Raw genomic sequence first — 21,033 nt, forward strand, 5'->3', positions numbered from 1 at the left:
GCCTTTACTTAGAATTGAGATTTAAATTTTAATTTTGAGGTTGTTGCTTATATAAGAACTTTCTGAACAGATTTTAACAAGGAAGTGCACTCCTTGTATGAAACCGAAGCCAGTGGTGTGTGGAAAAGAAAAACTAACATGTCTGGGTTGTTTGGGTTTTTTGGCTTTGTGTTTCTGCTTGGTATAGAAAAATCTGTTTGGTAATAAATCTGTGTGACTTGTGCTGGTTTTTTGCTAACTTCACTGCTGATAGAAAGTAAGTCAGACATCAGAAACTTTTTATTATCAGTTTTCCTTTCGATAACAATACTTTTCACATCACTTCATCTGTCTATTCTTTTATATTTCTCCTCATACATAGAGTTCTGCTTTTATTTCCTTATTTTGTCCCAAGTGGATATCTTACATTCCATTTCCTTATAATTAGTAACACTTGATCCTCCTAGCATTTTCATGCAAAATTGCAAAGTAATAAAGACCTTCCAGGTTCTCTATCGTAGGGTTTCAGCATAATTTCTAAATGCACTAAAGATGTTACTTTCTCTGTCAATATAACCTCCAGGCAATGAATGGTGTAAATCAGGGTTAGCAAAGGGTCCTTGAGAAACAGTTATCACTCTTCCAGTCCCAGATGGCTTCCAGAAATTTTCTTCCTGCTCTTGAAGGATGGAGCTGCTTGGTGGGCAGACTGAGGGGAAGTTATCAATACTGAGTTACAGCCAGTAATAGTTGGGATTCCCAGGGTAACTGAGATGTGCCCAGATAAGTCCACATGGTGCTGTGCAGCTCTATACAAATCAGTTTGCATGAAGGTGCTGTAGTAGCAGTACATAGTATGCCCTAGCGATGTGCATGAGCTCTGTTGCATCTGTCTGACTGTACCCTGAGCCATTCATCCTTTTTTTTCTTGAGGCTATGGCAGCTCATATGTTTCCGTGGAGTAATTGTGTGCCAATCTGGAGCCCACTGAAATGGGAAGAAAGCTTGCTTATGATAGAGGGTTTGGATGAAGTCTTGTCTAAACAAAATTATTTAAAGCTCACAATGAATACTGTAAAAAATTGTTTTAGCGGAATAAGCACAACAGCCCTTCAAAAAATTGTCTTTTTATTCAAATCTAGTTGATATTAATTGGCTCATTTGTAAAGAAAAAAGAGAACATAAAAACTAAAAGTTAATTAGTCTTACAACTTCAATGAGATAGATAACTATCTTGATTTTACTGGGGTTTTTAAGCTGCATAACAGCAGAAATGGTTTTAAGTGGCACTTTTCCAGTGCCAGAGACTAGCTGGAATTAAAGCAAGTCATGACTCAGTACTCAACATCAGAACTGCACTCTACAAGTGGTATTTGCCTAGCGGAAAGGATTTTACATGCCTGTTCCAGTACAGAATGGTAACTTTTTGTTTCTGTTTTCTTCTAGGTTATGTTTCACACTATGTGCTGACTGTACTTACAGAAGATATTTAAAAACAAACAGACTTTTTTTTCAAAGATTTTGATTCCAGTGGAATCTGTGCTTTAGTTTTTTGTCTTGTCAATTAATTCCTGAAGCAATGCCTGTACAAGCTCCACAATGGACGGATTTTCTCTCCTGCCCGATTTGCACACAGACTTTCGATGAAACAATCCGGAAGCCCATCAGCTTGGGTTGCGGCCACACTGTCTGCAAGATGTGCCTCAACAAGCTCCACCGTAAGGCATGCCCTTTTGACCAGACCACTATCAATACAGACATTGAACTCCTTCCTGTGAACTCAGCCTTGCTGCAACTAGTGGGTGCTCAGGTATTGGTGTTTTGTTTTGTTTTTTTTTAAAAAAAAGTCTGTTTTTGTGTTGTTTTCTTTCTTTCTCTAAGGAGGACAAGTTGTGAATAAAGAATACGACTCATTGTTAATGGTGTGTAGAGTAGACCTTTTTGTAGACTGACTTTGACGAATACAGGATTTAGACCTTTGACATGCTGTAGTAGAGGTGCCTGTAACAACAGTTCAAATCATGATAAACAGTCACTGACTGTGATTTTTGTGTTACTTCTAACTTAGTCTAACTGTGGGCTGTCACCAGAACAGGTTGGTTCTGTTCCTGTATTTCTTCCTTTGCTCGTATCTTGCCATGCTCTGCCAAAATGTTGAACTGGATCAGTGAGCTAGCCCACTGGGAAGCTGTTGTTCTGTGGTAGGTTACTGTTTTACCATATTCACCCTATGGACTTGTGATTGCTTGTCCCAAAAGCAGGAGGGGAAAGTAAGGGATGTGGAACAGACCCCTCTGGTAGCAGCCTGTATGCTGCCTTCTGTCTAACTTGAAACCGTGCTCTGGAACTGTAACTTGCTGAGCTGACATGTTAATCTAAATGCATGTATGTGAATGGGGGGAGCCTGCCCGAGACTCCCCTTTCTGCTGAAGCAGGTATTTGGGAGGTCAGCTGGACTGGTGCTCTGATGGAGATGAATGCTCTAGCAGCGCTGCTACTGGTGGCAGCCTGAGGAAAGGGGCAGGGATGTATGGAAAGCAGGATTGCTCTGTTCAGTTGCAGCACAGGTTTAAATTGGCATAAGCTTATGGTTAGATCACTGGTAATTTCCTGTGACCCACACTTCCCAGGGCTGAACAGGATTGTGGGCTTGGGGTGAGGAGGGACAATCATGTTGAACTTACGGGTGAGGAACAAAAATGTAGACAGGATGCAGTTATCATAGAGGGGTTATTGTCTTCCTTAGATCTGCTTCCATATCTGGGCTCAGTGAAGTCGGAGTCAGCAGAAAATTCAATGAGACTTATAGTTCAGGGAAAGGGCAACAGCTATGTTTTAGAGGAACTTTAAAAGATGTGGAAGAAGGAAAGATGTTCTGATGCTTTTTATTAGGTACTGGGACCTAAAGATCCAGACATGTTTTTGCCACTTTTTTTGTTTGGTTTATCAAGTAATACAGCTAATTTATTGTTGTTATGTATTTGCAGTGTATGGCATAGAAGTTATATCAGAAGTTTTAAAATTGAGTTGTGTTTCTGGCTGGGCTAAGTGACTCATCCTGCTCTGCAGGAGAGGGTGATGAGGCTGTGTGCTCCCATTTCTGTGATATGCGTATGCCACCATTTTTGAAGAGCCTCCAAGCAGTGTGAAATCTGTGGGTGATGCCATAAATAAATATTGTAATTCTCTTTCTCCCTTATATCTTCTTCTTTCCTCTCTGGAGTTTCTCTGATAGTTCCAGCTATGTCCAAATGTCAACACTTAGGATAAACATCTTTTGCATTTTTGGTTGTTTTGTGTGCATATGTTAAACTTTGTGAGAAGCTATGTGATAGCATTAACTTCATCTTTGCCTGAATTAAAATTTCCATAAAAACAAGATCCTCTGGAATGAGATGGAAAATCACCCTGCCTCTTACAGGTAATTTAGAATTTTATTCTGGTTTTGCAAGTTAGCCAACCAGAGTCTCTTCATCCATACATACGTGAGGTATGAAGAAGGAAGAGTGGCTTTATGGTAGTATTGTATTTGCTTGAGTGTTATGAACTCTAGATTCTGACTTGGAACTAATGACATAACTTTTGTGCTTCTTTTTATGTCTTAATTTTTTATGTGATCAAGATTCATAGGACCTTGTTTCGTGGTGACCTTAAAGCTGCAAATACCACCAAAAGAGACAGTATTCCCTTCCCTTTGTTTGCCACTTATTCCTGCAACGAATGCTGCTCGCTGCATTCTGTTACCTAAACAACAATCCATGATCTTAGCTGGGTTTTTATTACTGACCAACTTCCTCCTTAAGAGAAATTTGCGCCACCTCCCCCCAGCTCCTAATTTCAATGAGCATATGAATGAAATCAGTGTTCAGTATAACTCACCCTCCTTTCTCTTCCCTTTCCCTTCCTGGCACCTGTTGTAGTTTTTACCAGCCTTCAGAGTACCAGAAAATAAATACACTACTTTGCTGTGAAGGACTGGGAAACAGTTGCTATTTTTCATGAGACTCTATAAGGCCTTTTTTTTTTTTAACCTTTTTACAGAAAAAGGCTTGGTTAAAGACCAAGAAAATGTAGAGGAACTACAGTAATTTTGAACTCTATTCCATTAAGGAGGTGGACTCTCTTTGGTACACGCCAACAAAAATCATCTGCAAGAAGCAGGCCAATTTAGAAGGCATGAGTGGTATCATCAATTTAAGTGAAACAAAGCCCACTTCCTTGTTCTACTTCTTGGTTTAGTTTCAGGAGGGTGTATGTGTCATTAACATCCCCTAATCTCCACCAGTCTCCTGTACACCTTAATCTGAGGCCATGGAGATGTGTAATACTTTATTTGTAAATGATAAATTCCAAAAAAAAAACAGATTTCATTTTAGAAGGAAATACAGTACAACACAATTAAAGCTTTTGTATGGGGGGCAAGAACAAACTGTTCTTTTCCCATTGGGGAGTCTTCTGAGAAGTTCACACATTTATAAGTGTTAAATGCTTTTTTGCTGGAGGCAGAGGAGGAGACCAGGCAGTTAGAAGAAACAAATCTATTCTGCTGTGACTGGCAGCTGTGATAGGATTCCAGGACAAGTCGCCTTGGTTGGCTTTCAAGCAGGCACAGTGGGTGAAATAAGCAGGACTGTACTTCTGGGAAAAATGTACTATATTTATCACACAGTCACCCGAGAGAGCAGTAACCTACTTCTCCAACAATAGCATTCTCTCTCTGTGTAGGTTTTGTCACTTTATGGTGAAAAGAATTGGTTTCTTTCTGGAATTACAGGCTGTTTCTCAGTCTTCCCTCTCTCTACCCCTTTCCAAAAATGAAACTGTTGCCCAGGTTATAGCCACCCTTGATGTGAAAATTAACTGTTGCAGAGACTCGAATTCGTGCTCCCACAGTGCAGCGTGGTACATGTCAACAGTGGTTACAGGGTCTGTTCTGGAAGGTGGTGGTTGGGAAATCAACCCACATATAGTTAAGTTCAGCTGCATAAGATGATGGCGGGGAGGAGGAGGGATTGTAAGGGTAAGGTGAGAATTATTATTGCTGTGAGAGCTGGAAATAGCTGAGTGCCTAAGCAGGAGCTAAGCGTATTGTGAGGGGAGGGAGGCACAGTGGCCTTGAACTTAAATCAGAAAGGCATTTGTGGGATACCTTGCTTTTCAGACTTCTTGGGTAAAGGAATCCCTTAAGTCAGTTTCTGTGGGAATAAGGTTTTGAATTTTAACTATTCAAACACCCAGATATTACTCACTATATGCAACTATTTTAAACATTCACCAGGCTTGTGTTTTGAGGGTGCATAATCATGGATCTGTCATCTAAGCGCTTCCCTCCTGTTTTCTTAACACATGAAACAGCAGTGTGCACGTTCCAAACAGGTGACATCAAGTGGCAGAAATTCCTGTGGTGCTTTAATTTCTTTCCTAGTCTCCTGCTGGACATGATAAATACAATTCTAGACATTAGGCAATGAAATTGGTATATGACAAGAGAATGAGTGGAGTAGCCTTAACTCGCAGCCCTTTCAAAAGGGGAAGATTACAACTGCAGAGATACTAGTGGCATGTCTGATCGTTTTTTGTTGTAACTTTTGGTGAAATGAGGTGCCACAAAAGAAGAATTATCTGTGAAGAAGTTGCTCTCAGTGCAAATTCTTGAGGAACTGAAGACAGTAGGCTTTGGGTTTTGTTTGTGTTTTGTTGGTTTTTTGGGGGTTTTTTTGGTCAGGAAGCAAATCATCTGTTTGCAGGGAGGGGGGAAATGGGGGAAACAGTTTTCAGACCAGACAAGAAGGGGTTTGGTCTGTTTAACATGTTCTCATTCTGTGCAATTAGATGTCTAATGGTAATTAGTGACAACTCAAACTGACCTCCTTCATCAAATTATGCTTAAATCACCAATTCAGAATCACTGCCTGGTATGAGATGATGTGTTAGCGTTCTTTTCCGGTCCCCTTCCTCATGCCGTCATAACCTGCCTCTTCCCACAGCCACGAGTAGTCATGCTGATGGGCAGCATTCCGCTGCTGGGATACTCGCAGTTATTGCCAAGGCAGATGCATGCAAAATGATCACAAAGTAATTACACATCTGAGATTATTTTTCCTGTCTTGTTCTAGTCCCCCGTGGGAGGTGTTTATTATAATATGTAAATATATTTGCAGTGAAAACTGTGATAAGGGTGTGGTGTTTGAGAGAATAGAATATTAAATGAGGATGAAAATAATGAACTCACTCTTCAGGGCATCTATTTTGAGGCTCTCAAGAGGCGTTGTAAACAGAAGTGACCACAGGGTCCTTCATGCTGTTGAAAGATACTTTGTGAAGGGGAAGTGAAAACGTGTTGGAGAGGAATTATTTCTCATTTGTCCCTCAGCACTTCCATGACAGAGCCAAAATTAAAATTCAGATCTCCTGTGACTTCTATAAATCATGTCTTTACCATTTTTCTCTTGGTGGATGCTATTCTTAAAATCATTCTAACCCTAAAATGCTAAAGTCCTGGAAATGCATGTAACAGAACCAGCAAAAGTGAAAATTATTTGTAAGTTTTACTGTAAGATGCATCATATGAGTGAAGATAAAAGTGTGTGTGTGCGTGTAGAAATACATTCTATTATCCTGAAGGCTCCTGAAACCACAAAATAAGCATCTTGTTTTGTTGTGCTGTACTACACTTGCACTAGTTTAAGATGAAAGTTAAACTCTAATCTCTTTTGGGCTCATTTTTGCAAACAGTATGGTTGTGCAAGGCTTTTAGATTTTTACACTGAAGCTTCCCTTGCAAAGAGAAGAAATGGGAATGATATGCAGATACAGTGTTGAATAGCTTGATTAACTCTTGGTTAACTCATTAACTTTTTCTATGCCAGCTTTTTCCTGGGGGAGGGGGAAGCTTTCAGTTAGTTGCCTAGACAGTCCTTGTGTCTCGCTGGTGGGTTTGTGCTGCGTATGGCATTCCAAACCGCTGCTGTGAATGTGTGCTAAACCTGCCTTAATTCAAGATCGAAATGCAGGACTGAACACAGCTTCCTGCCACCCATCTGTTCCAAGACCTCTTTGTCTGCTGTAGTTGTATTTCAGGTTGTCACCAGTGCCAGATTGAATGCTTGCAGGAGTAAATAGAAATTTGTACAAAATGCATTACAGCAGTATATAGGGCAGAGACTGTAGTTTTTTCTCTGCACAAATGCATGAGGGGTGTGTGTAGTTTGATCAATTAGCCAGTTCTTCTTGTGTAAGTTCCCAGACGGACTGCTAAAATGGCAGTGGCTTTGCAAAGGAGGTGGTGTGTTCTGTTAACATGAAAGCAAATATTGAAGGTGTTAATATTTGTTTCCTGAATCCCAAGAAATGAATCTGTCTTGAGGCTGTTGCAACAGTTAAGGCTGACCACTGTAAGATACAGTTGCAAAATCTCCTTTTACTGAAAGCTTTCTTGCTTACAGACACACAAAAAAAACCCCAAACCACAACACCCAAAAAGCCCCAACCAAACAACACCCCATCCCCAAAATTCAAACAAAAGCAAAAAACCTCCAAAACTTCACAAGTTGACTGCAGTCTCTGAAAAGCATCCAGCCTAACCTTGCTGTTTTGGTGTAATTAAACTTGGTTTTGTTTTTCCATTTAATAGGAGTAAAAGGGGCAGTGTCGGATCCAGGCTAACTTGATTATATTAGCTTTGGGGTGGTGTTACCCCTCTTAATTTCAGCTGATATATTACACTAAAGAGGCTCTTTTTTTGTTGCCTGGTGTAAGAGTTATGCAGCTAGTAACTTTTTATTTTGCAGTGTTTGTTAAATGAGCAATTTAGCATGCATAGTTGTTTAAACCTATAGAAGTGTGATCATATGATTGAAATGGTTTCATTACTGTTAAAAGTGATAGGAAAGCTGTCCATATTGGTGGTGGCAACCATATATATGTGTGTGTGTGTGTGTGTGTATTTTATATATATTTACTGTTTTTATTTGCTGCTCCCATCATAATGCTGCTCTCCATGACTGGGTTACACGTGAAGGTTAGTGGGTTTGTAGCTGTCTTTAACTTGAGCATTAAAGGCTTGTGCTTTTAGACGGAGGGCCTGGGTTGGTCCCTGTAAGCAGCTATGTGGGATTAGCATGTTGTTATTGCCAGCAGGATAGTGATTGATTTGGAAATAAAAGTTAAAGTCTGAGATCTGTTTACACTTCAATAGCATATGCAAAAAGTGCTTCTGTTCAGTCTTCTGAGAAATTCTAGTTCTCTATACTATCAAATATTGAGCTGATTGCTGAATAGTGATGTTGAGAAACATTAATAGAGTGCTACAGTGCATGCCCAGATTGGTTTAAAGCTGTAAGAATTTAGCTGGAAGAAAACAAAAGCAAAATTATAACTTGGGGGAGGGGTGGTCCAACATTCCTTTGAAAAAATCCTCATTTCTGGTGAATGCCTTGATGAATAAATAAATGCCACAACCGAGAAAAAGAAACCCACCAAAACAAACAAACAAAACCTCAAGAATCTAACTGGCCTGTGTTGTCAGATTAATACTTGCAGGTTGTGTTAATATTCACTGTGTAGGGTAACTTGATCTTGCTGCTTGATAATTAGGTCTAATCAGAGTATGTTCCAAGGGTGTCCTGGCATATTTGCTGCTAGGTTTTATTCTTATTAATCCAGGTAGCTCCGATCACTTATCCTGGGATTATTTAAGAGCTGTGAGGCCCTAGATATGAATCTGTACTTAGCTACAAACCATGGTTTGTCTGATTTGTTCTGTTGTTTTTTGGGTTTTTTTTGGGGGGTGGGGGGGTGTTGGCCAGGCATCTTTGGAGGTGTCTCAATATGTGTGTTATTTCAGCCAAAGTTTTATAGTTATAAGAAATGCCTTGTTTCTCATGTAATTTTTTTTTTTTTTTTTGGTCATGGAATAGGTCTTCTGCTTCTAGTTCCTGTCAGCCAGTAAATAAGAAAAGTCTGCCAACCATAAATTCTTTACATTTTTTGTCTTAATTTTTGCTGATTTTTTTTTTTTTTAAGATGCTATTTGTTCATTTCACAAGCTGAAAAAATGCTTACTAATATAGAAAAAAAACAGAAGGGGAACAAAACAGGAAATGCTTGATATTAACAAGCTGGATGTGGTGTTTGTAAGTGTGACTGCCACTTACTTATGCATATTCATCATAGATCTATATGTCATCTCTTTCCAGGTTCCTGAGCAGCAGCCAATTACTTTATGTAGTGGAGCTGAAGATACCAAGCATTATGAGGAGGGCAAAAAATGTGTGGAAGAATTAGCATTGTACCTCAAACCACTCAGCAGCGCAAGAGGTAGCTTGTGCATTGTTTCCTTTGAAAATGAAAGCTGGGAACAAATAAGATGCAAACCAAACTATCCAAATGATTGGTAGTCTTGTTTGAAAAATATATGTAAATCTAGTTTAAAAACAAAATTAAACAAATTTCCTAAGCATTAAGGCTGTGTCTTCATGGTGTGTGGGGGGAGAGGGTGGGTGGTGAAGACATTATGTCAAAAAAAATACTGGGTAAAGGCCATGGTATAGTAAGTTGAGACAAACTTTGTAAGTTGAGTTGACCTCTGCAGACTAAGTTAAAATAGGTAATTCTGCTTTTTTAAATTTGAGTTCTGCTTTTCTTTGAGATAACTGTAGTAATGCAGCTTGTTTGTAGAAACTGAGAAAGTTACTGCATATAGGATATATAAGAGAAATAATTGATACTTTGTTTATACAAGAGTTGGGTCAATTTGAGTAATTCTAACTTAGGAAAACTGCACTGGGTTCAAGAGTATGGATTTTATCTATGTTACGTATGGTGGACTTGGAATATCTGTCGACCCAAGTAGTAGAGGTGAGCATCATGGGCATCAGGTTTTCAGAACTGAATTAGAAAAAGCTGTCTCAAGCTTGTCCAGCTAGTACAGTGTGGTAGCAATAGTGGCCCAGTGAACAAGTCCTGTGCTGTGGAACACACTCAGTGTTGCAGCCATATGCCTAGGGAGTCATTTCTTCCTTCAGTCTGGTTTCAGTGTCTCCCAGCACATTTGTAAATCACAGCATTTGCACATAGTTAAACATCACCCAAACACTTTTGAACTCATGCAAGTTCAGTTTGGCTAGGCCAAAGCAGTGAAGATAGCAGATACAGATAAAAAAACTAAATGTCTTGTAAAAACAGGCAGATGTCAAAGAAGGCAGTGATCCTTGAAGCCCGTGAGTAAGGGAAGGACTGCAGTATGATCCTACCGTTGAGGAGACACATGGGAAATACGTATGGAAGGGTGCAGGACAGACTTCCAACATGGGGAATTCATTAGAGATTCCACCTTCTTAGGGAGCCCAATCAGTCAATCAAAGACTTAAACCTGTGGGAAAGCTAGCTCCCAGTAACTGTTGGCTTTTAAGGCTGAGTAAAACAAACTGACAAAAATTAACTTCTGAGATGCCTTCTCTAGTGATCTCTTTAACAAAGTGGACATCAGGAGAACTAGGTTTACACTTCCACAGTACAGTGGTTGAAGGCTGACATAAGAAAAGGAGATATGAGGTAGTTTATTTTCTTTTTCTGCTTCATTTTGTTTTGAAGGTGTGGGTCTTAACAGTACTACTCAGAGCGTGCTAAGTCGTCCCATGCAAAGGAAACTTGTGACATTAGTTCATTGCCAGCTAGTGGAAGAAGAAGGGCGGATCAGAGCCATGCGTGCAGCACGGTCACTTGGTGAAAGAACCGTCACAGAGCTCATTCTTCAGCATCAAAATCCTCAGCAGCTCTCTTCCAACCTCTGGGCTGCAGTGAGAGCCAGAGGGTGCCAGTTCCTTGGACCAGGTAGGTAACATCACAGTGTTACTTCTATACTGGAAGCAATTCATAATTGAGGAGGGTGGATAAATGGGTGTCAGATGCCTGAGTGGTTTTGTTAGGCAGTGGTTTAATTCCTTGATAGTTGATCTTCAGAATTAACGATATATCTGTTGGGCTGCTACATGGACTTTCTTGTGCTTCTAGTGCTTTTACAAGTCTTTTATAAAATTCAGGATAATGTGTGTCCTTTTGTTCTTGTGATAAGATAAAATGGGAGGTAGTTTCTCAGTTGCTATTCTTTGAAGAAGACCCTTCTAGAAAAAATAACATACTGGAAGTGACTGGACATGGCTTCTTTTCCTTCTCTAGGCTAATAAACATACAAAGTAGTTGTGGGGAGAGATTTGTTACATTGGGGGAGTGGTGTGGTGTTTGTGTGTGTATGCATTTTTGAAAAGTTACATACTTAGCATTATATGAAAAGGAATTTAATTTCTAAAACAATCAGTTTTGCTTAAAAAAAATGTGTGAAGCCTTGCGACTGAAAATGTAATCGTTGTTTGCTGAGGAACAAAAATAATGCCTTGAAATATGAAGCCAGTTTCTTAAAATAAATAAAAGAAGCTTTTCCCCACTGAAACATGAAGGAAGACTAACTTTGGGATGCTGACTTTTGCACCGCTGCAGGGAACAGAGAGACTTGTCACATAGCAAAATATGTGGTGCTACAGCACCTAATTCATTTGTGTGGGCACTAGTTGTTGTTTACCTGCATGGGATCCAACCTTGCTCTTCCTCAGCCTGGTAACTTTTTCTGCTGGGATAGGTGTGGGATGTAGATAATAATCACTTTGAAAGCTCTTATATTAATAATCAAGGGAGATGTATAGACAGGAACAAAGAAGTCTTCCTATCATCTGATACCCAAAATAGAACATATAATAAAAATTAACAAGTCCTATTTCCCCAGTCCCAGTCTGGGAATCTGGAAGCGTTCCTTTCTTCTTTGCCCTCCCTTCTTGCTCAGCTCCCTTTCCTGTCTGGGTTTGTGTGTGTGTTGGGGTTGGGGCTTCTAGCTGGTCTGCCAGTTGTACAGAAACAAAGTGCAGAAGTCTTTCCTGGTCTTCTCTCATCCTTTGTGTCTTTTCTTCCCATTTCCCCTCCAGCAATGCAAGAGGAGGCTTTAAAGCTGGTTCTACTGGCTCTGGAAGATGGATCTGCTTTGTCACGGAAGGTCTTAGTTCTCTTTGTGGTTCAGAGGCTGGAGCCGAGATTTCCTCAGGCTTCTAAAACTAGCATTGGACATGTTGTCCAGCTTCTTTACAGAGCGTCGTGCTTCAAGGTAGGAAGATTCTGCTTGGAGATCTCATAATGCCATGAAAACTATTGGTTTTCACTTTCAATTTTCATTGACCTGTAACATTAAATGTGCCTAAAATATATGTAGCTATAGAGAGTATTATTCTCGAAGCCCCATGTGTGTTTGGAGTGTTCTTTGTCGTACCGCTGTGATGGCAGTGTAGGCTGAAATTACAACTTTAAGCTGTAAAACTAGGCTTTGACCCTGTTCAGGTTTAATAGATGCACAGTAACAAAACTTGTATGTAAGTCAGCATAATTTATTCCCTTAGAAGAGGCTTAAAGCTGGGAAGTCCCCAGTTCTGTTAACTGAGTGGTGGTGTGATTAGAAACAAAGAAATACGAGCCTCTGGAAGAGTTGTATAAAGAGAACTTAAACTTCTTATTGTACTTGACAGTATTTAATGGTTCACTCCTAGGTGCTCAATTTAAATGTCAGTCAGTTTCGCTAAATGAGAAAAATGCTTTGTTGCTCCTAATTGTACCCTCAAACAAAATTCTGCAATTCAAACAAAATACCTTGATTGGAGAAGTGTGGATGCTGTAAAGTTGTTTAGGAAGTGTGAACTTTTCCATCAATATCTCAGTCTGAGTCTGAGCAAATTCTGTTTGGTATCCATTTCATAGAGGTTCCACTTCATGAATAGTGTGTTATTTAGTAGAAACTAGTGTTCACTGCATAATGTCATACTTCAGTTTAGTCTGGGAGGAAGAACTTAGTTGCTGACTGAAGATTTTGTTTGCATTGGATTTTACATAATCTCTGTTTTATTCTGCTTAATTGTATTTGGTTCGTTTCTCCCCCCTAGGTGACAAAGCGAGATGAGGATTCCTCCCTGATGCAACTGAAGGAGGAGTTTCGGACTTATGAAGCTCTGAGAAGGGAACATGATTCCCAGATAGTGCAAATAGCTATGGAAGCAGGTTTACGCATTGCACCAGATCAGTGGTCCTCACTGTTATATGGCGACCAGTCTCACAAATCCCACATGCAGTCTATCATTGACAAGGTAAAGCCACCTAAAATCAACCCAGTCTATCTTGTTTGCAACTGTCATATCCATGTTACAGGCATTTAAAAACTGCCTATGTGTACTTGCCTTACGCATTAATAATGCCTTGTTAGTTCCCAACCCTTTATGGTCTAAATGATTAGAATATATATTTGTAACCTAATGAATCTTGCTCCCTGTGCCATCTCTTTCTACTTTAGCTCTTTCTGCAGATGGGAAGCCACAAAGGTTAGCTACACAGCTTGCGTGTGTCCTTTCTGAACCACTGATAACTGCCAGTGGAGTAACAGAGGTTAATGGTTAGTGTTTCCGGGCAGGAAGTTAGGACATAAGTTGAAAGAAAATCAGTCCCCTAGTCTATACCTGAAGTAAGTGAGGTGGAAACACATTTCTTAAATAAAATTACTTGGTCCCAGATCTCTTTTTGTTTAGATCAAACATAGGATAAATGGGCTTTCGAATTAAGGTACTCCCGTCTAAGTACCTAAATTAGGTGGGAAGAACTGAACCTTGTTGAATGATTAGAAAAGGTCTGAAACAATTGCTCTGGCTGCAGTGCAGGAGGATTAGCTTCAAGATCAGTCTATTTCGTATTTATGCTTATGCCCACTTTTTCAGGTGTCCTACCAGACGATCTTCTGAAGGATTTAGGTGGAATTAAATTATTTTAAATACTGAAATCGTGTGATAATAGTAAATGGAACGTTGCTAGCTATATTTGTCCTTCGACCATCTTGCTTATTATTGTCTGCTATACTCAGTTTAAAGCAGGATACAAACCTGTTGGTTTGGGGATTGGAGATACTAGATTCTTAGGAAATCTGAATTAAATGGTTTCTGTATTACGTATCTTTTTTCTGGGTGTCAGCACAACACAGAAAATAAATGATTACATTGCTAGAAATAACACCAGCCTTTGTTTTGTCTAATCAGAGCTGCATTTTAATATGCAATGTCATAGATTTGTGTGTTCTTGATGCTGGAGAAGGAATTTTAATACAAGGTGCTGACTGAAATGGGCTCGTGTAAAAAACATTTTACTCTGGTTCTGGAAGATAACTTTTGTGGGCTTGTGGAGCAACCTTCAGAAACCTTGAGGATTTCTTTGCCTGTAGGAAGTTAATTACTACAATTTTTTTAAGTTGCAGACCCCAGCCTCGTTTGCACAGAGTGTTCAGGAATTAACTATTGCTCTTCAGAGGACTGGAGATCCAGCTAACCTGAATCGTCTTCGACCTCACCTGGAGCTCCTGGCAAATATTGATCCTAGTCCAGGTAAGTCTAGATGTTTTATAAGAACCTTTAACTTGCAGTTTACCAAGAGGAGCTTAACACTTCTGAAGGATTGAAAGCTGTTAAATCTAACATCCTCTAACTCATAAACTTAAGATTTTTGAGCGGTATTCATAACTGGCCTGTGAACAGCAGTAATCTGTGAGGAACTGGACTATTCTGAAGCTAAAACAGATTGAAAAGGTTGCCAGGAATAATTTCACCACTTCTTTGAAGAGAGCTTTCTTGTTTGACAGCACTGGATGAGCATGGATGAGGATGTTGAATACATATAATCCTGTGAGGTTACCTGGTGTATACTTGATACTGGGGAAGTGGCAGGAGTCTTAGCTTCCTCCTTTTCCCTTTTTTAGTACACATGCTTCTACTTGAAACCAGATATGCAAAGCAACAGGAAGATTTACAGAACCACTATGCTTAATGAAGAGCCTTAGCTGTCACTCTGGGATATCTTTTTCTCTCCAGTTCTTTACCAGAGCAAATAATTTGTTTACGATCTAGGGGAGGTCTTCAAGAAAATGCGTACCAGATTGAGGACTTCTCTTAACTTATCTAAAAACCGTTTACCTGTTTCTCTTGTTCAAGAAAGTCTATGTATTAGTTTTTGATCTGAGTTCTGTAGCCTGCAGACATTGCACTCAGAAGACTTTCTAGAGGCAGCTTAAAATCATAAGGCATCTTTTGTGTAAACAATTTTAGATTTCATGGTATAATTTTGCGAGCACAGACAGAAGCTGGGCAAAAATCAGCCCAGACTGCAAGAGATTTGCTATCCTAGGGAATTTAGTATTTTTCTTCTTAATATGTAATTCTGCAAAGGTATGAAAGATGGTCTAGGAAGGGGAAGTTAGTTGGAAAGAATATATATAACTGGGAAATCTAAGCCGTTGACAGAAAGATGGAAATTGTTGGAAAAGTCAGCAGCACTGTGAGGACAGACTGCCTGAGACAGAAGGGAGGGGACAGAATGGAGAGTGCTGTGGCTGCAGTTTTGTTTTATACCATTAGTATTTGTAAAATCAATATTAATATCAAAATAGTATGAAGGTTTAAACTATGACTTCAGGAAATGAAAAGCTGTAGTTCTTAGTTTCTGTTTGTTCAAACAAACTTGCTTACTTTTCAAATTAGGATACTTTACTAGTTAAAGGAGGTATAGTGTTCTCTTCCCAAATCTTTCATACTGTAACAAGTCCGGCAAAACTGTGTGCGTACTGTAAATTTGTTAGCCACAGACTGATACAGAAAGTGGAATCACTAATAGCCTCACTCAGTTTTAGTAGGTGAGTCTGATCTTGATGTTTCTCTTCTGTGCTGTTGAATTGCTTCCCTGCTGTTCTATAGGTATGCTGAAGTTCTCTGGAAGAATTTAGTCCTTGTGAGCAGACTAGAATGTACTTGTGCTAAAGATCTGGAAAGGTGCTTTGAGGTCCTGTGTCTTGCAGCAGAGTATGTAGGTGCACAGTAGTAGTGTCATCTGCTGGAACAGATTAGAAAAGTAAATTACCTGGAAAGAACAAGTGCCCTTATAGAATTAAGACTGCACAGTTTATTCACACTGCTGCGTGTTAGATGGTGGTCTAATACATAGATTTGCCTTGTGTTGTTCTTCCATGTGAGACATCAATTTCTGTTGCTATTCAGTGACTGTGCCTGCGTGATCTAGGCCAGTGATGATGATGTTTGTACAGAATCATTTTATCTACAGGAGTCTGAGTGTGAAGAGGGATTTTCAGTCTGATTTTTTTTTATGTGCAGAGTTTGTGCATTTACTCTGGAGTTCTTACGGAATATGAAAGTTTTGCTAAAAGGAAATAATTTGACATGCTAATCATACTCTTGCTGGCTCATTTTGTATTTTGTGTGGTTCAATCTTGAGCCTATAGGTAGCTTTATTCTTTAAGTGGTACATATCCCCGAATTAAGATGCTGAACACTTTGGAAACATGTGTCATCAGATACAATAAAATCTTTTTGGTTGTCTGGTGAGCATTGTGATACTGATGGTTTCTTTGTACCTGGTTTTGGAAAATCCTCTGACTTTGCTTTTTCTTATTATATTCTCTGTTTGCTATCAATGCGATAGATGCTCCACCTCCAACATGGGAACAACTGGAAAATGGACTAGTTGCTGTGAGGACTGTGGTTCATGGCTTAGTTGATTACATCCAGAATCACAGCAAGAAAGGAGCAGATCAGCAACAGGTAAAAGCTAAATCATTTAGGAAGTGCTTACCCCTAAATTGTATTGGCAATATCCAGTAGTAGAGGTTTACTAATGTCATATGGAGAGATTTGGTTTGAGGAGGAGCTGATGAAAAATATCACTGCTGTGTCATATTTATCAAAAAAGAAACAAAAAAAAAAAAAGAAAAAGAATAAAACCCACAAACACAAAGCCACGCACCCCCATTACCTGTTGCAATAATTTGCACAGCTCACTAGGATAAAAAGAAAACAGTCTGATGCAGCTGCGAGCTTAGAGAAACGAATAAAAAATCCTCCTGACTAGAGGGTGAGGAAGAGAAGCTGGGGTGCTTAGCACTGTGGAGTGTGGGAATTTTCTTGGGTTTGTTTTAATGTGACACAGTTCAGCCAGATGGCTCAGTGTTAATGAAATTAATCTTATACCTGTGCTTTAATGTTCTGTAAAGTTTAAAGATTTGGGAAGACTTCATGTAAAGGTACCATTCAAGTACCTGAAACAAAACTTTGTTTCAGAAACAAAATGATGTTGCAAATATATATAGTAGCTTATCTCATAGTTATCACATGTTCCTTTGATCTCATTTGGTTGTATAGCTAAGTTGATATAAATGCTAGCTGCTGCTGAAAGACAGAGCTGCCCGTCACACATTCCCACTCCCTCCCTTGCTTTGGCACTCATCCTCTTGGAGAGCTGGTTTGGGGAGCTGAACTAGTAGAAAGGTTATCTCTCTGCCAAAAAAAAAAAAGTGAATTATTTCTGCTGTTTTATCTTTTTGCATTCACCGGGATGCCTAATGAGCACCATTACCAGCAAAAGGAAGAGCAGTAGGAATGCACAAGTGAAAATTGGGGTGGGAAAAACAGTAATGGTTTTTCTTCTGGTGAGACCATCGCTTAGACCTGGTACATGCTGTGTGGCTTGGAAGGGAACCCAAAGCCTCCCAAGTGGGAAAGGGGACATCTGCTGAGCATTGGGTGGAATTTTGCTGGCTGGCAGCAGTGGCCAGCAGAAAGCTGTGCAGCTTATGTACACTCTGCTGAAACCCTTTTTTCACTACAGTAGATGAAAAAAAAAAAAAAAAGTCAATTTGCAGATGGCTTCTTACAGATTTACGTCTTTTGGCTGAGTTTCTCAGAAAGCAAGAGTTTACTTTTACCAACCTTTCCCTCAGTAGGAACTCTGAGAAAATATTTCTGCCTCTGATTTAATTCTGCCATAAAAACTGTAGGAACTGAAATGTCTTAGACCACCTCTGGCCTTCTGTCAGAATTTAGAGAGACTGCCAAACGGGCATACATGCCAACAGCAAGATTGCAGTAAGCTTGTTATTTCTTGGGAAACTTAAAGATATAGAAGACAACCTGTACCCTACTGATCTGTGTAGGAATAGGATTGCATCCTTAATGTTGATGGAAATAATAATCATAAGATATATACAAGAGATTTTTAGTCCAAAGGGGAGCTAAGAGCAACTTGATGAAATTTCACTCTCTTGGAGAGTGAAGGGATACTCAAGTGCCATTTTGAGCTAATAGAAAACAAGGGAAAAGTAACTGTCTAAATTGTATTTATTTTCCATCTATCACAAAGCTGGATGAATATGTGGCAATTTCTGATTAAGCATGGTAGCTTTTTTCAGCCTATAACAGTTTTGTCCACTGAATTGTTTTCCTGAAACAGACAACTGTGTTCCAATCAAGCTCCAGTAAGGAATTGGAATAAAAATATTTTAAAAATCTGATAGTAACTTAGTTGCCAAAATATCTGCTCTTGAATCTGTTAGTTCTGTTGAAGAACCAAACACAAACACTGCTCCAGTCATTTATTCCACCTTAGGTACTTCTGGAATGTTTAAATTGAAGGAATTATCAACAGTCAACTATCAGGCCTTTAATAAGGGGATATGTTAAACTCTTGGTTAAGTGCATTTATTTTCAGGTATCTCACCTGGTTTCTTTAACCTTGTCAGCCTCCTCAGCACAGCAAGTACAAGACATACATGTGCCGAGACATGAAACAGAGAGGAGGATGCCCCCGGGGGGCCAGCTGCACCTTTGCACATTCACAGGAGGAGCTAGAAAAGTAAGTGTACCTCTTATAACAGAAATCGGTCCAATCTCTTTTTCACCTTATCCATAAAAGTTAATTATTATATCTAGGAATGGGGAGAGGAAGCATAAATTGGCTGTTAAATCGCCAAGAAATAATGTGAAAAACTAACAGTAATCTCTTAGGTTTTGGAACTGTTCATTCTTAAATATACGATATTTGACTTCAGCAGTAACGCAGCTCTGAAAGTTTCCTGTTTACACAAGTGTTATTTGAGATTTTGGAGGTGGGCTATTTTTCTTATTTAAGTGTGACTAAACCTGTTGTTTGACTGCATCCATCATGGTCATTTATTTGTGTATTTCTCCTCTTACCTCTCACACCTGAGTATAAAGGTAGGTTGCTGGCACCTTTCCACATGTAGGAGTTCTCTTGTCCTCCTGTGCTGCTAGGGCTATCCAGAGAGCTAAAAAGGAGCATTGCAAGTTTTCTTTCTACTACAGTTACTCTTTTGAAACTTTGACAGACTGCATATGCAGTAACCTAAAAGTGGTTAGAGCTATTGTTGAAGTTTTAAATTGTGGTCATATGAAGTCGGCAGTAAACAAGCTACATTCATTACAGATTTAGAGGAGGCACTCAGTTACCCAAGAGCTATCTGCTGCTGTTTTGAAGGTGGTTTTAAAATTCTTTTGGAAACTAAAACAGGTTGTATAAGAGTTAAAAGAAATAAATACAGTGTATTTTATGCAGTATATATAACGTGACTTGTTTTTTGGGCTAAAATCATTCACTTCTTTCAACGAGAAGGTGCTTTTTTATTTAATCACAAGAAAACTCCAAAGATTTGGAAATGGTATGCAGTCTTTTTTTTTCTTAAAGATCTAAAACTTCAAATATTAATATAGCAGTTCACTGGCTGTATAGCCAGCATGCAGTGCATAGGCAAAATGGGAAGAAAAAAAGAGCTGAGCATGTGGTGTTACAGTGACAAAGGCAGTTATTCAAATGAACAGAGAATGGGACTTTGATATTTGTGTTCTAGAGAAACAGTTGGGTGATTTCCCCTTTTGTCATGGTGTTAAAAAAAGGAAATTGGTAACGCTGGTTTGGATGGTTAATAAGGGTGGTGAGTCAGTATTAGTACCTCTGAACTAGTTGTATGTATCAAGGAGGACAGTTTGTTGGCTTTGCAGGTGAAAGAGGCCTGTTTTATCTAGACTGACTTGTATGCCTTAGTAATGATCTTGTCCTGGGGTGAGGTGAACACTTGATCTGTTCCAGGTTGCAGCAGTTTCTGTAGGTGGTTGGGGGTAACTTGAGTTCTGATTCTTCCTTGTACCTTTTATCTTTGCTTATTCCTTTGAGTAGATAATGCATTAGTGTTGCTCCTTTTAAAAATGTTTAGTATGAATAATACACATTGCTGTTGCTACGTAGTTCCTGTATCTCTATATATAGCTTTAAGTTTGCACAAAGGTTATGGGGAAGTATGTGATAATGCCCTAGATAGCAAATTATAATCTAGACTTGCTTAAACAGCACCTGATTCCCCTTTTGGCGAGGGATGAAGACCCAGTGTGCATGGGCAAATACTACAATTTTTTAGCTATTTTTGTGTCCTGCACGTGTGGAGACAGCAATGAAAACTTGTAAAATTTTTCAGAAAAATCCAGAGGGCAACACTGCGACTTTCTTTTTTTTCTAAGTATTTTATCTTGGAGGGTGCTATATAAACTCTTCCTGTCACCTTGAATGGATGTCCATACATGTGCACCTGTGTCTCTTGAGCATGCTGTTGTGTTCTAGATGAATGGGCAGGGATGGCCAGTCTTCCTCATCTTGCAAGTTGTGTCAGGAGTTGAGAGTCAGGAGCCATCAGACACTGCACCTCTAAGAGACCTGATGGGTGTCCAGAAGGAATTGGCAAAGTAGAGCGTGACAGTGATTTCCCAGTGTCCTGCTGCTGCTTTGCTGGGAGAAACTGGTTTGGGTATTAGGCGGAGTGCCAGAGCAAAGCAGTAAGTTCAGCCTGGGGAGCTCACTTCTGCTGGCCTCTGTGTGTCCAGCTGACTTGCATGGCTGGTGTGAGATGCCAGAACGTCTTCTGAGCAGCGTATGTTCAGAAGGCTGTAGTCTGTCCCTACTCAAGTGCTTCTGCTTGCAGTGATAGCGTGGTTTGTTTACTGCCTTGTAATGCATTCTGGATGATTCCCACTGTCAACACTATGTAGCTTGAATTTATAGTTTGATTATGTGAGTAAATGTTAATCCAGCCAGGAAATAGGGGTGTTGGTGGTGGGTTAGGAAGGTGGCAAGATG

General features: G+C 39.5%; 1 protein-coding gene across 6 annotated transcripts in view; it reads left to right on the forward strand.

Annotated features, from left to right (window-relative positions):
- Nucleotides 1–21,033, forward strand: part of RC3H1 (ring finger and CCCH-type domains 1) — a 67,657-nt gene that overhangs the window by 21,784 nt on the left and 24,840 nt on the right. For 2 of the 6 annotated variants that reach the window (XM_074907005.1, XM_074907007.1), the window contains exons 2-9: nucleotides 1,426–1,789; nucleotides 9,177–9,297; nucleotides 10,573–10,812; nucleotides 11,955–12,130; nucleotides 12,957–13,157; nucleotides 14,303–14,435; nucleotides 16,540–16,658; nucleotides 18,632–18,744. In XM_074907005.1, the coding sequence (XP_074763106.1) occupies nucleotides 1,559–1,789; nucleotides 9,177–9,297; nucleotides 10,573–10,812; nucleotides 11,955–12,130; nucleotides 12,957–13,157; nucleotides 14,303–14,435; nucleotides 16,540–16,658; nucleotides 18,632–18,744 (1,334 nt within the window). In that variant the 5' untranslated portion in view covers nucleotides 1,426–1,558. Of the gene's footprint in view, nucleotides 1–1,331; nucleotides 1,790–8,694; nucleotides 8,724–9,176; nucleotides 9,298–10,572; nucleotides 10,813–11,954; nucleotides 12,131–12,956; nucleotides 13,158–14,302; nucleotides 14,436–16,539; nucleotides 16,659–18,631; nucleotides 18,745–21,033 lie in introns of those variants that run through there. The other 4 variants (XM_074907008.1, XM_074907009.1, XM_074907006.1 and 1 more) reach the window with 4 other exon arrangements.

This window comes from Athene noctua, chromosome 5, assembly GCF_965140245.1.
Source record: "Athene noctua chromosome 5, bAthNoc1.hap1.1, whole genome shotgun sequence".
Lineage (NCBI taxonomy): Eukaryota > Metazoa > Chordata > Aves > Strigiformes > Strigidae > Athene > Athene noctua.